We start from the raw sequence: 14993 nt of genomic DNA on the forward strand, positions 1-14993 counted from the left end.
CGCGGGGATCGCGGGCGGGGCCCCGAGGCTGCTCCGCGGGCGCGCGGCCATGGCCCGGAGGAGCGGCCTGACGCTGCTGCTGCTGCTGCTGCCGCCGCTCGTGCTGGGCCGCGGGCCGCTGCCGCTCGTCCTCAACACCTGGCCCTTTAGGAACGCGACCGAAGCAGGTGCGGGCGGCGGGCGGGGCTGCGCGGGGGGCGGGGCTCCGGGGCTGGGGCGACCCTCCCGCCGGGGCTCCGGGGGCTGCGGGGGGGCCCTGCTCGGCTCGCCCGCGCCCCCCGCCCGCACGCGGCGGCCCACCTGCAGCAGCTCCGGCCTCGGTGCGAGACTCCTGGGGGCGCGCCCGGGGTGCCCTGACCTCCGACCTGGGGGCCGCCCCTGTGGGCCTCTCCACCCCGTGACCTGGGGGGGGCCCCTGTGGACCTCTCCACCCCGTCACCTGGGGGCCGCCCCTGTAGACCCAGGAGTGACACTTAGAAATGACCAGTAAGAGCACCTTCCCTTCAAAGAATTCACCCTTTATGAAGGAAGACACTGACCACCAAAGATTTTTTTTTTTTTCTTTTTTCCTTCTCAGTGTCTGGGGCTCACAGTGCAAAGTAGTGCAAACAGCAGAGCCCCCGGAGCCCAAATCGTGGCTCTGCTGCCCACCAGCCGCGGGACCCTGGGCATGTCTAGAGCTTCCTTGGCTTCTCCAGGGCTGCCTTCTCCTCTTTATTTATTTTAAACACTTTATTTATTCATGACAGAGAAAGAGAGGGGCAGAGGGAGAAGCAGGCTCCATGCAGGGACCCAGATGTGGGACTCGATCCTGGGGATCAAGCCCTGGGCCCAAGGCAGGCCTAAACCATTGAGCCACCCAGGGACCCCCTGCCTCTTCCTATTTAAAATGAGGGTAACAACTGTCTAGTACTTACCTGCGCCGCTGTTGTGCCGATTAGTGGATGAGGCCCAGGTTGTCCTGAATTGCTGTTAGGGTTTGGTGGTTGACACTCGTGATTCGTGTTGCGTCAACCAAAGGGCTAGGCGTACCTAGTACTGGTTGTATCTTTTATAACCTAATGATGCAGGAGAAGTTTATAGGATTATAATTCAACGAATGTTCATTTTTAAATGCCTTTTAGAGGCCTCACTTAGAAAATGGAAGGAGAGGCCTTTCTACGCAGCGTAGAAATACTCCAAGTAGAAAACATACAGGAGGCAGAGTCTTCACATCCTTCACAGTAAACAGTTGCATTATGTGATTTCTGTCTACATCCTTCCTCGGTAGCGCTTCATCAACTAAAATTCTATTTAACGTAGAGTTAAGTGAAAAAAAAAAATTTGGGGGGGATATGAGTTCTCAAAACGTTTCTGCTCTGTTGCCTTTGGCACTGAAAAAAAAAAAAAAATCAATGTATGAACAAGCCCTGCTGGGATCTGGTTCACAGCGTGGAGGACTCTGGCATCGGGAGGCGGTCCCCTGGATGCCGTGGAGCAGGGCTGTGCCACCTGCGAGAGGGAGCAGTGCGATGGCACCGTGGGCTTTGGAGGGAGTCCCGACGAGCTTGGAGAAACCACGCTGGATGCCATGATCATGGACGGGTAGGAGCTCAGCCCCCCACGCGGGTGACACTGATCAGCCTTCTACTGGGAGCCGGGTAGAGGAATCGGGACGTTTTGTCAGGTCAGAACCCCCTAGCCTGTTGTACCTGGACCTTTCCAAACCCCAGGGGCCTCCCTCTCTATTAAGAGAAAATCATCGTAATAATAGAAATATTACATGGGGGTGAGGGGCGCCTGGGGGGCTCAGTCGGGAAGCCTCTGCCTCTGGCTCACGATCCTGGGGTCCTGGGATCGAGCCCCATATCAGGCTCCCTGCTCAGTGGGGCGTCAGCTTCTCCCTCTCCCTCTGCCGCCCCCCCACTGGTCACGCTCTGTGTGTGTGTGTGTGTGTGTGTGTGTGTCTTGCTCACTCAGATAAATTAACTAATTAAATCTTTAAAAAAAAAAAATGCATCGTCACATGGAAGCAGGTACTCTGCTTGCCCAGAGTCCCAGAGGTGCTACGAAAATATGTCCCTGGCCAGGTAAAGCATCATTTACCTGCCATCCGCATAGGCTGTGCTTTGCATGACCCGAAGCCTTCACACCAAACCCCTCGTGGAAGCCACGCTTAAAATGCGCCACGAGAAACAGGATGGAGGTGCTGCTGGAGTACGTGGTACATTGATGCGCTGTGTGTTCCTTAATTTGTCTGGTTGTGGGAATTTGTGTGAACCTTACGGATGTGCTGTCCTGTTTACGTCAAGACGGTCGAGTTTACCCTACAAACCATTGCTTGGAGTAAACCAATATTGTTTCTATCTTAAAAGTACCCCAATAAATCGAACCCTACTTCTTTTCTTGCAGCACTACCATGAACGTAGGAGCAGTAGGAGATCTCAGACGAATTAAGAACGCTATCGGTGTGGCACGGAAAGTACTGGAACATACAGCGCACACGCTTTTAGTGGGAGAGTCAGGTATATTTTGACTACACCGAAGCTTTAACTAATCCTTTGTCTGTATTCTTCATGGTGCAAAAGATAGAACAGATAAAAGCTGACCCATGTCCAAATTCCAGCTGTTTTACTTAATATCTGTTTTCTGGCAGGTAAGTTACTTCTAAATTCACACTTTTTTCATCTTTAAAATAGGATTTAAAAAAAAAACTGGTTTATTCTCAATAGATAGGTAATTGCTGGATGGAAAAATGAGTCAACAGCATTGCTCTCCCTGAATTCGCTCTGTCAGTGGAAGACCAAGGAGCATTCTTCCTTCAGAAGATGGGCACCAGAGTAGTTTTGCTGGAACGTCTTCCTAGTTGTATGCCAAAAATCATACAGTGATCCATAATCAAAAATACTTTTTAATGATGACTTAGGTTAACAACTCCACGCGTAGGCATCCTTCAGTTTCGCCAGAAGACATAATTAAAAACTGCCCAAGAAGCAAAAGGATCTGTTAGTCACACGTGGAGCCCATTTGGCCCTTGGTTTGGTCTTCCAACGCTGGGCGCCGCACCCTGGTTAGGAAAGTAAGATTCTTGGTGGGTGAGAGGGGTGTTTTTCTTTTGTGATGGACACGAAGGGAAGGGAGATGGAGGAGGATGGAAAGGAGAACTGTCACAGTATACACCCTCGGGTCTCAAGCAGATCAGGTTTAGGAAGGACGCGTGGCAGTTGGTGTCCTGAAAACGGCCGATGTCTGAATGTTCCTCTCAGTCTCCGTGGGCCCCCGGGGTGGTGAACCCGCCTTGAGAGACCGCTGACCAAGGACGCGGCCTCTACAAGTGTTTTATGTAGAAGGCAGTGCTTAACTGAATCACAGTTTTCTTTTCTTCCTAATCTCCAGCCACCAAGTTTGCTGAAAGTATGGGATTCATCAGCGAGGATTTATCTACCAGTGCTTCTCGAGCGCTTCATTCCGATTGGCTCGCTCGGAATTGCCAGCCAAATTACTGGAGGGTATGTAGACGTAATTTTTAAAAGTAAATCACTAGGGGACCTGGGTGGCTCAGTGGCTGAGCGTCTGCCTTTGGCTCAGGGCGTGATCCTGGGGTCCTGGGATCGAGTCCCGCATTGGGCTCCCCATAGGGAGCCCACCTTTCTCTCTTTGCCTGTGTCTCTGCCTGTCTGTCTCTCATTTATTTATTCATGAGAGGTGTCTCTCATGAATAAATAAATAAAATCTTTAAAAAAGAAAGAAAGAAAAAGTGTGTAAAAGTAAACCACTAGAAAATATGAAGTGACACCCGTCTGCGCTTTCTTGTCTTCTGTTGGCTCAAGAGCTGGTTAGCACCCTGGTTGTACTGGAGGAGCAATGGCTTGACTCTGGGCACAATGTTCGCAGAAGCTCCTTAACTGCTCCTCGGGCTTGTAGGGGGTGGAAAACTGGCTCCTGGCAGCAGTTCTCAAACTGTGGCAGCCCTGCTGTGGGCAACAGGAGATGGCCTCGGTCAGAACTGCTCTGCTCAGATTTCTTTGCAACAAAAAGTTCCACGTCTAAAAAAGTCAAAGTTTGGAAACCATTTTTCTAAAAGATGTCTTGCATTTTACCCGTGTGACGTATACCCAGTACGTTGCCCTTGTGTGACGGCATCTGTACTATCAGGTGGCTGGTGTGTTCATGGTGGGATCATTTATCTTTAAATCATTGGGACTCTCAGTGCAAGTCAGTTTGTCTTTGCCATCCAGAACCCTTCTGTGGCTACCGTGGTCTCTCCTCTGTTTCTTCCACCTGCATCCTAATTACCTTTGAGTAACCAACGCGTCTCTAGGGTTAGCATTTGAAAGAGGCTAGTATACAAAACTGGGTCAGGGCAGGTACCAAATACAGGAATGAGTGAGACATGAGTGGTAGGTTTCTTGATTAAATACCAATCCATATACACAACCTAAATTCATGAATTTGAATGATCTTCTTGTGTCTTTAAATCCATAGAGGACTCCGAGGTTCCAACTCAGAATATGTTCACATGAACCTAGCTTTGAAATAAAGAGGGTTTTAAAATGGATTTTGCTTTAAATCTCAGAATTCTTCGTTGGCCAGAGCACAAATTGCAAAATTTAAAGGTCAGGCTGGGTGCCTAATTCCTTTGAGGCTTAGGATCTAATACAAAAATCTTCATTTAGAACTGCCATTGTGTGGAGAGCTTTAGCCATGCAGAGAGAGAAAAAAATCGGGGGTCTTTTCCAGACAATGTGGATATATCTCTCCTATATTATGTAATTCTGAGACTAGACTAAGCATTAAATAAAATTATATCCATCTGTTCACATAAGACTTAGCTAATCTTTGGTTTTTAATTTATATCTTTCAGTTCCCAGACATCCCTTGGGTTTCTCGCTGTTTAGTCATTGTATGTAACTACTTACCAATTTCTCAAACGAATCTTTCTAAAAACTAAAACTTAGATCTTGTTCACAGAATGTTGTACCAGATGCTTCAAAATACTGTGGACCTTACAAACCACCTGGTTTCTTAAAGCAAGAAGGATCTACCTATAAAGAAACAGGAAATAATTATGGTCATGATACAATTGGTAATTTGCGTTTTATATGATTTTTTATGGTTAAAAAATTAATTTCAGCCATTTCAGCCATTGCTGTTCTGTAGTTCTTAACTTCTTCATCCCCATTTATGTGCCAGAAAGTGACTTTAACTGTTTTCACTGCCAAGTAAAGCCATATGTGGGTAGGTGTACACACACACGCACATTCTTTCCATTGTATCTATATACTTTTAGGTAAATTACACAAGGCCCCTAAAATCTAGTGATTAGTCACTTGTAGATTTTTAAATCTTTGATATGTAGGGTTTTTTTTAAGTTTTTGTTATTCACTTATGTAAGTAATCTCTACGCCAACATAGGGCTTGAATTCACAATCCCTGGATTAAGAGTTGCGCGCTCTTCCAACCAAGCCAGCAAGGCACCCGTATTTGATATGTAGTTCTGTGATAATTTTATATTGTTTACCACATTCGAGGTGTCATGTTGAAATTTTCCATTATTCTATATCAAATGACTTTCTCTGAAATTGCCTCTGAAAGGTAACTGAGCAATTGGAAGGGTAAGGCTATGGAAAGTCTACCAAAAGATGCTCTGACACTGGGTTCTGAAACATCAGAAATTAGGCAAGTGGTATAATTTTTAGTATTCCTTAGCTTCTTATTTTCTTCTCCCTGAAATTATTGAATGAGGATATTTATATTACCAACTGCTCAATTATTTTGTATACATTGGAAATAAACCTCAGAGCTGGTACCTACAATGATTTTTTTTTTTTTTCCATTTCTAGGCATGGTTGTAGTCCATAAGATGGGACATACGGCTGCTGGTACATCTACAAATGGTTTAAAATTCAAAATACATGGGTTAGTGTTTCTCAAAGACCAGATCTCAAAAATATTCATCGGGTATAAACCAGTGTGTGCAAGGTGCTAACGAGAGGTGCAAAATGTCACGCAACCTCACCCTCACAGCCGAGGTAAATAAAGGCATTGCAGCCAGTGGTTCGGAGCTAAGGAAAGCAGTGGTGGCCTGAGTAAGTGGGGCAGTCGGTTGGAGAGGCCAGCGGAGAGATGCTGGGGTGCTGAGCTCGAGCCTCAGGAAGAAAAGGGAGCCTCCGGGACAAGGAGGTGCAGGGGGAGTGCATGCTCGGGTTCAGAGCTCCACTGGCTGGAGGAGAAATCGCCTGTATGTCAGGTGCTGGACCAAGCTGGGGAGTGGAGGGGACTGGCCACATTGCAAGGGGCCCTGAGTCAGCTTAAGGATTTCTGGGTCTTATCATAAAGTTGTAGGAAACCACTGAAGGTTTATTACAAGGAAGAACCTTGGTAAAATTTCGGCACATGAGATGGAAAGCAGGAATAGATTGTAGCTGGGGAGATCCAGTTTGAACCCTACTGAGACAATCCAGAAACCCAATGACAAAGGATGGCCGTAAAGTCCCTGTACATCCGTGCTGTCTGGACCTCTAACCAGCTGGTACCTAATTCTCAAATCATTAGCTGAGGTTCCTGAAACCCTTATCGAGAAATTAATGAAAATCTTGGCTCTCTGTGTTCTGATGAAGAATTCACCCAAAACGATCCTCCGTGGCCAGGGAGGAGTAACCCCCACTGTTGAAGCATCTCATAAAAGTACTATCTAGCCTTCGCACTTGATTTCCTGGCCTGACTGTGCCGTGCCCTCCCTAAGCCGAGTAGGAGACTCGCCAGTCCCCGGAGCCGGCGCCTACGCGGATGACACGGCGGGAGCAGCGGCAGCCACCGGCGATGGGGATATACTGATGCGCTTTCTGCCAAGGTGCGACTTCTCCCCTTTGTGACCCGTAGAGAGCCTTGGAGGAGAAGGCATCTGGCAAGACAGAAAACAAGTGTTTGTGCCATGCCGTCCGATGTCGTGTGTACAAGAGCTTTCTAGAAAGTCTGCTTCCATACCCTTCACCTCTATCATTTTTGATGATGATCATTTAAGCCATCATCACCCCCGAAATAGGATATTTCTTGCTTGACTTCCCAGACGAGAATACTCAGGATGCACTTAAATAATTTATGTAAGGCCACTGAGGAAAGGAACTGTGGTAATTGATGATAAAAGTAGGCCACGTAGTCACGGTGTACGATTAATTACTGAGAGATGATGGTTACACCTGCATGTCTTGCACATGCCCGCTATTTCCCCCATTAATTGTAGCCCCGTTTCTTGTTGAAACATAACCTCTATTTTTAATGACTTCTGGCTGTTATTACGAGTAACAGTTACTCAGCCAGAGCCAGAAATAACACTCCTCACTTGAAATGAAGGCGTGGGTGAGTTGAAAAGATAGACCTCGCATCAAGGTTGTATCAAACGTGGCAATTTTGATGGTTTGGGGTTTCTAACGTCACGTAACAAACTTGGACTTTGTTTACTCTGGGATACTAAAGCTCCGCTTCTGTTTAAATCAGCTACCAAGCTGTAGAGTATATGAGACAAGGAGAAGATCCAACCGTAGCTTGCCAGAAAGTGATTTCCCGAATTCAGAAGTATTTTCCAAACTTCTTTGGGGCTGTGATTTGTGCCAACGTGACTGGAAGTTATGGTGAGTTTTATTTGGAAGCCGCATTTGCGTGAACTTGTAAATGTTGTTGAAAACATACCCTTTAAAATATTGTGGTGTGTTTTGCTCTATGCAATGGAAACAGGGACTATATCGAGTCGGCCCTAGGGACTTGTTAAACGTTGATCCGTCGGGACCTCCCCCTCCCCTTTCCCCCCAAGTGCATAAATACACCTAACACCTCTCCTCTGGCCACGTGCCTGTGCTCATGACCCAGTCTTTGGCTTGTGGTTCTTATCTCTGACTTGGGTCCCTGGTGAAGTGTAGCTTCAGCCCCAGGACTTGCTGACATGGGCTACTCTGGTCCGGTGCTTTTATTAATTAGGGGTTGGCAGGCACAGAGGATCTTCCCTACTTCCTTTCCAGTCATCCTGTTAACGACTCAGTCATTTAGATCTTCTTGGGGCTCCACGGTACAAGACGTATTGCTAATTAGTAAACCAAAGAAGTTGCCAGAATTATTTTTGCAGCGCATCTGAGGCTTGTCCTTATGAGCCTATCACAGTTTCAAAGTGTTCAAGATCAACCGCTGCTGCTTCTCATTAGTGACTTTTCAGATGGGGAAGATAGACAGCTTACTGATCAATATGACTTATTAGGTTAGACTGCTTATTACTGTCCTTTGATCTTTTACTTCCCACAGTTCTGTATTTGAAAAACCTGTTTGAGGAATTCCTTATTCTTTTCTAAGTACTGAGACACCGAAGTCAATAAAAGTTATGGGGTGGGGAGGGGAGGCTTTATGTTTAAAATAAGTCAGTTTGATTGATTCCGTCTTAAGAAATAAACCTTAGAACTAGGCTCAAAGTTGGATTTAAGAAGATGTAAAAATGACAATTATATAATTGTAGATGACTTTAAAATTGACTGGTTCTTTAAGGTAACGGCATTAGAAGGGGACGTGCAGGTGTTTGGACAGGGGAAGAAACCTCCTATTGCCATGGATGGCTGGGGCAGCAGGAAACCGCTTCAGCAAGGAGAACTGGATCAGACACAGAGTATTGATTTGAGAGAGAGCGATAGAGAAGGGGGGAGAGGGAGGGGCAGAGGGAGAAACAGGCTCCCCACTGAGCAGGGACCCTGAGATCATGACCTGAGCCAAAGGCAGACGCTGCACCGACTGAGCCACGCAGGCGCCCCATGGGAAATAAAGTTTTTAGCCCTCGCCTACATTATTTTTACTAAGAAAAGGGTATGAAAACAGTAAAAATAATAGTAGCACAGACCACATATGTGTATAGCAGCAAATCAGCCTGTATTGGGAGGTTCAAAGAAATGCCTCTCCTGTCGTGGCCGGTCAGCGTGGCAGCTCGAAGAGTGCTGCCCTGTGGCTCAGTTAACTCCGGGCCAGGGACAGCCAGCAGCAAGGCGAGGAAGCCGTGTCTATACGGGTCACATATATGTACATTCTCTGTTTACCCAGACAACCTAACCTCCTCTTTCTCGGCCCCCAGGTGCTGCTTGCGGTAAACTTCCAACATTTACTCAGTTTAGCTTCATGGTTTATAATTCTCTAAGAAATCAGCCAACTGAAGAAAAAGTAGAGTGCATCTAATCCTTTCCATCAGCATCTGTATTTCAAGAGGAAAGAAACAAAGGCTGGAAAGGTGACTCACTGTCGTCACACCGTAGGCCTCACGTATTCATCCTTCTTTGTGTAAAAGAAGAAGCGCAAAAATAAACGTGTGCTGGAGTAGCACTTTCCCTTTCTGTATCAGACATGGTTTTTATGATCTTTTTTTTTAAGCTTTGCATATTCCATGAATATGTATGTGTGTATTCTGTATATGTTTAAATCTTAAGTGATATTTGGATTTCTGCTCAGTGTTTCAAGACATTACTACTTTGGGGATCTATTTCCATAGTGATGTATTAAGGACAGAGGAAAGAATGTGTATTTGGATACTTAAAATAATTACAGTGTCCAAGTCTTTCAGACCCAAAGAACAAAATAGCGATGAGTCACAGCATGATTAGTCCTGATTCCGTTTCATTACCTTCCACTGTCGGGTCTCTTACCACTGATTATCACTTTTACATAATGCTCCCTCCCAGTTGGAAGAGGAAGGAATGCCGTTCATAATGAAGGTGGTTTTGTTTTTCACGCATTCCAAAGTCTGGGCAATCTTCTGATGAGCCATTGTGTTGTTTTTTTTTTTTCTTTCTTTCTTTCTTTTTTTGTTTTTTTTTCCCCTGATGGAGTTCTCCGTGTGAAGGTTCTTTAGTTCTTTAGTCACAATAATCTCTGGCGTTTGAGCTACTAATACTTAGTATGCAGAATTTTTTCTAAAAAATGTTTTAGGGGACTTGACCGATACTGTGGTGTTGCTGATCTCATGTGCAGAGGTTGGTGATTGCAGTTGGAGATGGGACGGGAAACTGTCTAGCTTGGCTTGGTTTCCCTCAGCACTCGGTCAGCTATCTGACGGAGAGTTGTATGTGTGCCTTCTTCACATCTTTTCCTTCAAAAATAGTGATTTTGTGTACGTAAATCTGTGTGTACAGTAGATCTGTGTGTATAATCATTGTCCTCAAACTGTAGTGTTCTGGTCTGATTTTTTTTTCTACTCATCTTAATATTCAGCGTCCTTTATAATTTAGGGCTCGTAGAGCTGTAGTTTTGAGATTGCTTTCAGGTCACTTGTTCTCAGCCCATGCCGGGTATACCTGTCTGGAGAGCCTCTTCACAAACACCCTCTGCTCCAGCTGTGAGAATCCAGCTCCTGCCATCTTGGACCAATCTGCCCTGAGGATGGCTGGGTGACCTTGAGACTTCTGGAGCCCAGCACCCCCACCCTCCTCTCTATAGTTTCACTTAACTGCACTCTTAAGTACGTCCTTGAGGCAAAACATCCTTGATCTGCTCTGGAGAGAGGACTATGATTCTCCAACATTTCCTCCCAGGCCGTCACCCAGTCTCTAGGTCTATAAAAAAGGTTTAACAGGAGGTGGGGTTGTGGACTCTACTCCTCTTGTGGCTGCCCAAAACTCACTTTGGTCCCTGAATCCCCTCAGTAAACCATGTCTTGTCAGGCTGCACTTGTCAGCCTTTTTCTTTGGTCTTAAGGTTTCTTTGGCCTCTGGAGGTCGTATTGCAAATACCTCCATTTCACGGCACACTGGCCCACCCAATCGGATTCTTCACAAATGAGAATCTGAAATCTGGAATCTGGAATGGTAGCCTGTAAACTAATAATAGGGAAATAATCCTACAGATTCACAGTAGAGCAGAAGAGAAAAATCTTACTTTCGGGGGTTCTCAAGAGGTACATTGATTTGTTGAAATCTGATATTGGGCCTTGGAACCAGGGAGAGGAGGCACATTTAAGCTTGCAGTATATTTATATCCAGATGGAATCCCCGTTTTGCGTGTTGGTTATTTGTTAATATTTTTGACAGCCATGTAGCAGCAGAAGAACTAAGTGGAAAATCTTTGTGGCCTGTCATTTTCCAGCAAATTTAGCTGATAAAAACTGCTGTGGGAGGGGCAGCTCCAGTGGCTCAGCAGTTTGGCGCCGCCTTCAGCCCAGGGTGTGATGCTGGAGACCCAGGATCAGTCCCATGTCGGGCTCCTTGCATGGAGCCTGCTTTTCTCTCGGGCTGTGTCTCTGCCTCTCTCTCTCTCTCTCTCTCTCTCTCTGTGCCTCTCCTGAATAAATAAATAAAATCTTAAAAAAAAAAAAAAACTGATGTGGGTAACAAAGGCAGAACAAAAATTACTAAATTTCCTCACTACCTACAGCCCATTGACAAGACCTTGAAAAAGGCCGAATGACATTCTTCTAGGGACTCAGCTGCCTCTATGTTAATACTTTGCTGAGGGCAACAGGCAAGCCTAGCCTGACCGCCAGGATCCTGTGGGTCTACTCTAACATATAAAAATTCCTTTGGCAACTTCTTTATCTCTACCCACTGAGATACCTGTTGGCAATCATCCCCCAAGCACGTGGCCCACTGATATATATCTGAAGGGTCTCATGACTCAGGTTTTATTAGACGGTAAAAAATGAGTTTTTTCCAACAAGAGCCAGCCCCCTCAAGGTCCTGGAGACCTTGCTTCCAAATTCCTTAGAGACCGATGCTCATCTAACCTCCTCACAACTTGAAAGTATACAATGGGCCACACCTCATGACCCTAGGGCAGCTTTCTGCCCAGGAGGCCTGTCCCTGAGCTTCAATAAAACTACCTTTTTGCACCAAAGAACTCTCAAGAATTCTTTCTTGGCCATGGGCTCCAAACTCTAACATCTTCCCTACATTAAAAACAACCCACTTATTTTTTTCCAGGTATTTTCTCTTCCACTCTCATTCTTCCTGATGGGAATAATTTCCCTGTATATCTAATGTAGAAAGACGGAAATGGAATTAGCTTTGGAAATAATATTTTTTTAAGTTCTAGATTTAAATATCATTACTTAAATGCTGCAGGGGTGTTGTCTTTTCTCTTAAAAAGCTAGAAATCGGGCAGCCCGGTGGCTCAGCGGTTTAGCACCCCCTTAGGCCTGGGGTGTGATCCTGGAGTCCCAGGATCGAGTCCCACATCGGACTCCCTGCATGGAGCCTGTTTCTCCCTCTGCCTGTTTCTCTGCCTTTCTCTCTGTCATGAATAAATAAAATCTTTAAAAAAAAAAAAAAAAAAAGCTAGAAATCCTTTTTGTGTCCCAGGTGACCATGTGCAGAGAGGGAGCCCACCTCTCTGATAATGATGTTTTGATTATCAGCCTTCACTGGGATTCATAAGGGAGACACGTAGGTTAAAGAGAATTGGGAGCCAGTCACAAATGGAGCTCAGAATTGGTTTCACTAAAACTTGGTAAAAGCAAGAATGTGCTTGGGAAGGGAATGTTGGAAAAATGGATCGTGATCTAACTTTTTGTGGCAAATGGTAGTTGGCAGTTTCCTTCACATCTGTCCTAGCTGTGCCATCGTGTAGATGCAGGGCCCTCGGGGAGCTTGGGGCAAGGGTAAGAGAGAGGATTACAACACCTTCTTCCCCATCCTGCCACGGGTTTTTCCTTTGACCCTACAGAAAATGTTCTATTACTTGGCTACTACTTAGGCGAAATTAAATGGTCCCGGCACACACATGGCTTAATCAACTTGAAGTGATTCAACACTGTTGTCACTTGGATTTGTTAGTCAAGTTTTCTACGCTGTGTAGACACACGAGTTACACGCGTGGCACTCGCCACCTAATTGTGTTCCTGCCTCTTCGGCTCACAGACTTTCAACTTTCCTCTCCTGTAAGGTTCCTAACATCGCAGGGGAGGAGTTTCATGGGCTTGAATTTGGGCATTATCTTGGCTCAGAGTAAACCACATCAGAAAAAGGAAGGGATTTTGGTGTCAACAGTATCAGAAACTTCTTGATTATTACTGTGGGTGAACTTCACTCATGTGTTTGATATTTTTTTAACAGAATACATGAAGAAGAAAACTAACCGCAAATATGCAATAAAGATTTGGGTAATTTCGTAGTCTTCCTTGTTGTGCTTTGATGAATCCCTGGAACATTTTTTTTTTTAATTATTTAACCTTTTTCTTTAATTTAAATGGGGACAACAATGACTCATCCTATAGCTTGAGTCCTTTTTTTTACTAGCTGCAGCATAAACCATGAAGTCATGAACTGACTGACTTCAGCTCTGCACATGTTAGGATTGCTCTTCCTGGACTCTTACAATTTGGTGTAGGAATGTCACTGGTTCTGGAGTTTTAATCCCCAGTGAAGAGTGTGAGACCTTCCTGGCTTCCTTTATTTCACGAAAGACAGAGTAATGTGGCTGCCCAGGTCAACCTGAGCCCTTGAGTGACCATATATAGTGACCCCTGTGACAGCACACAGTGACACATTGTGAACAAGAAATAAGCCTTTGTGAGAGGCTGATTCATAGTCAGTTGCTAAAACTAGGACTCCCACAGTTTTGCATTGGCATAAGTTTTACTGTAAATAAATCTCACCATAATCAAAGCTGTATTTTTAATCTGCTTATAACCAAAATAAGTTCTATCCTTGTAATTTTAGCCTAATCATATTTAGCAAGCAAATAGAGGTCCATGATGATAGCCATTTCTCCATGAAATCACTCACAAATAAATGGGTTCTTGCCAGGGACTGTTATAAATAAATAAATAAATAAATAAATAAATAAATAAATAAATAAATACATACATACATACATACGTACGTACATACATACATAGAAATAAGCCTTTATTATTGCAATCCAGCAAAAACTACCCTCTCCTGACTGATACATAAAATATGCCTAAGTAGTTGAAAAGTTTTGTGGAGGTTGTTAAATCTATGACCAACGAATTCTTTAAAGGACAAAAGGAAAGAAAGAATTAAAAAAAAAAAAAAAAGAAGTAGGCCAAAAGATACCTAGAGAGATACTGGTTAGAAATTAATGAAAATGTTAAAGGTATTACTGGGTAGGAAAGTTATGGATGGCTTTCTTAAGAATTCTCTTATCATTCTATTTTAATATGCATATATATGTAGTTTTGATTCCAACAAGGACATTCTGGAAAAGGCAAAACTATGAGGACAGAAAAGATCATGGTTGCCAGGGATTAGCAAGGAGGGTGGGATGGTGAGGCTGATACTAGAGGATGTTGAGGGCACTGAAAGTACTCTGCATGAGGGACGCCTGGGAGGCTTAGGGTGTGATCCCAGGGTCCTGGGATTGAGTCCCGCATCGGGCTCCCTGCATGGAGCCTGCCTCTCCCTCTGCCTGTGTCTCTGTCTCTCTGTGTATGTCTCTCATAAATAAATAAATAAAATCTTAAAAAAATAAAAAGTACTCCGCATGATACTGTAATGGTAGGTACACGTCAGTATACATTTGTCCACACCTACGCAATGGACAACACCAAGAGTGACCCTCATGTAAACTACTGGATTTTGGGTGACAAACATGAATCACTGAGGCTCACAAGTGGTCACAAATGTACCGTCCTGCTGCAGAGGTGACGGTCGGGGAAGCGGCCACTTGTGGGGACAGGGCTATTAAAGGGAAGTTTACTTTCTGCTTAATTTTGCTGAGAACCTAAAACTGCTCTAAAAAAAATGCAGTCTAATATTTCCTACCCATTTCTTCTCCCTTCTCCTCTACTCCCTTTCACTATTATTTATATTCCCTAAATGAATGAGACCATATAATGTTTGTCCTTCTCTGATTGACTTATTTCACTCAGCATAATACCCTCCAGTTCCATCCACGTTGAAGCAAATGGTGGGTATTTGTCATTTCTAGAAAGGGAGACAGAACATGGAAGACTCCTAACTCTGGGAAACGAACTCGGGGTGGTGGAAGGGGAGGAGGGCGGGGAGTGGGGGTGACTGGGTGACGGGCACTGAGGG

General features: G+C 44.9%; 1 protein-coding gene across 1 annotated transcript; it reads left to right on the forward strand.

The window, feature by feature from the left end:
* The first annotated feature begins 19 nt into the window (after positions 1-19).
* Positions 20-9347, forward strand: AGA (aspartylglucosaminidase). The gene is made up of 9 exons (XM_025434055.3): positions 20-167; positions 1431-1584; positions 2392-2504; positions 3376-3488; positions 4951-5065; positions 5823-5898; positions 6725-6832; positions 7477-7610; positions 9083-9347. The coding sequence occupies exons 1-9, from the start codon at positions 50-52 to the stop codon at positions 9181-9183; spliced, it is 1032 nt and encodes a 343-aa protein (XP_025289840.3). The 5' UTR covers positions 20-49; the 3' UTR covers positions 9184-9347.
* Positions 9348-14993: the final 5646 nt, after the last annotated feature.

This window comes from Canis lupus, chromosome 16 (genome assembly GCF_003254725.2).
Source record: "Canis lupus dingo isolate Sandy chromosome 16, ASM325472v2, whole genome shotgun sequence".
NCBI lineage: Eukaryota > Metazoa > Chordata > Mammalia > Carnivora > Canidae > Canis > Canis lupus.

Coding starts and splice junctions, on each gene's coding strand:
- AGA (XM_025434055.3), top strand. CDS start 50: ATGGCCCGGAGGAGCGGCCTGACGCTGCTGCTGCTGCTGCTGCCGCCG. Junction 1,585..2,391: donor GATGCCATGATCATGGACGG/GTAGGAGCTCAG, acceptor CTTTTCTTGCAG/CACTACCATGAACGTAGGAG. Junction 3,489..4,950: donor GCCAGCCAAATTACTGGAGG/GTATGTAGACGT, acceptor TCTTGTTCACAG/AATGTTGTACCAGATGCTTC.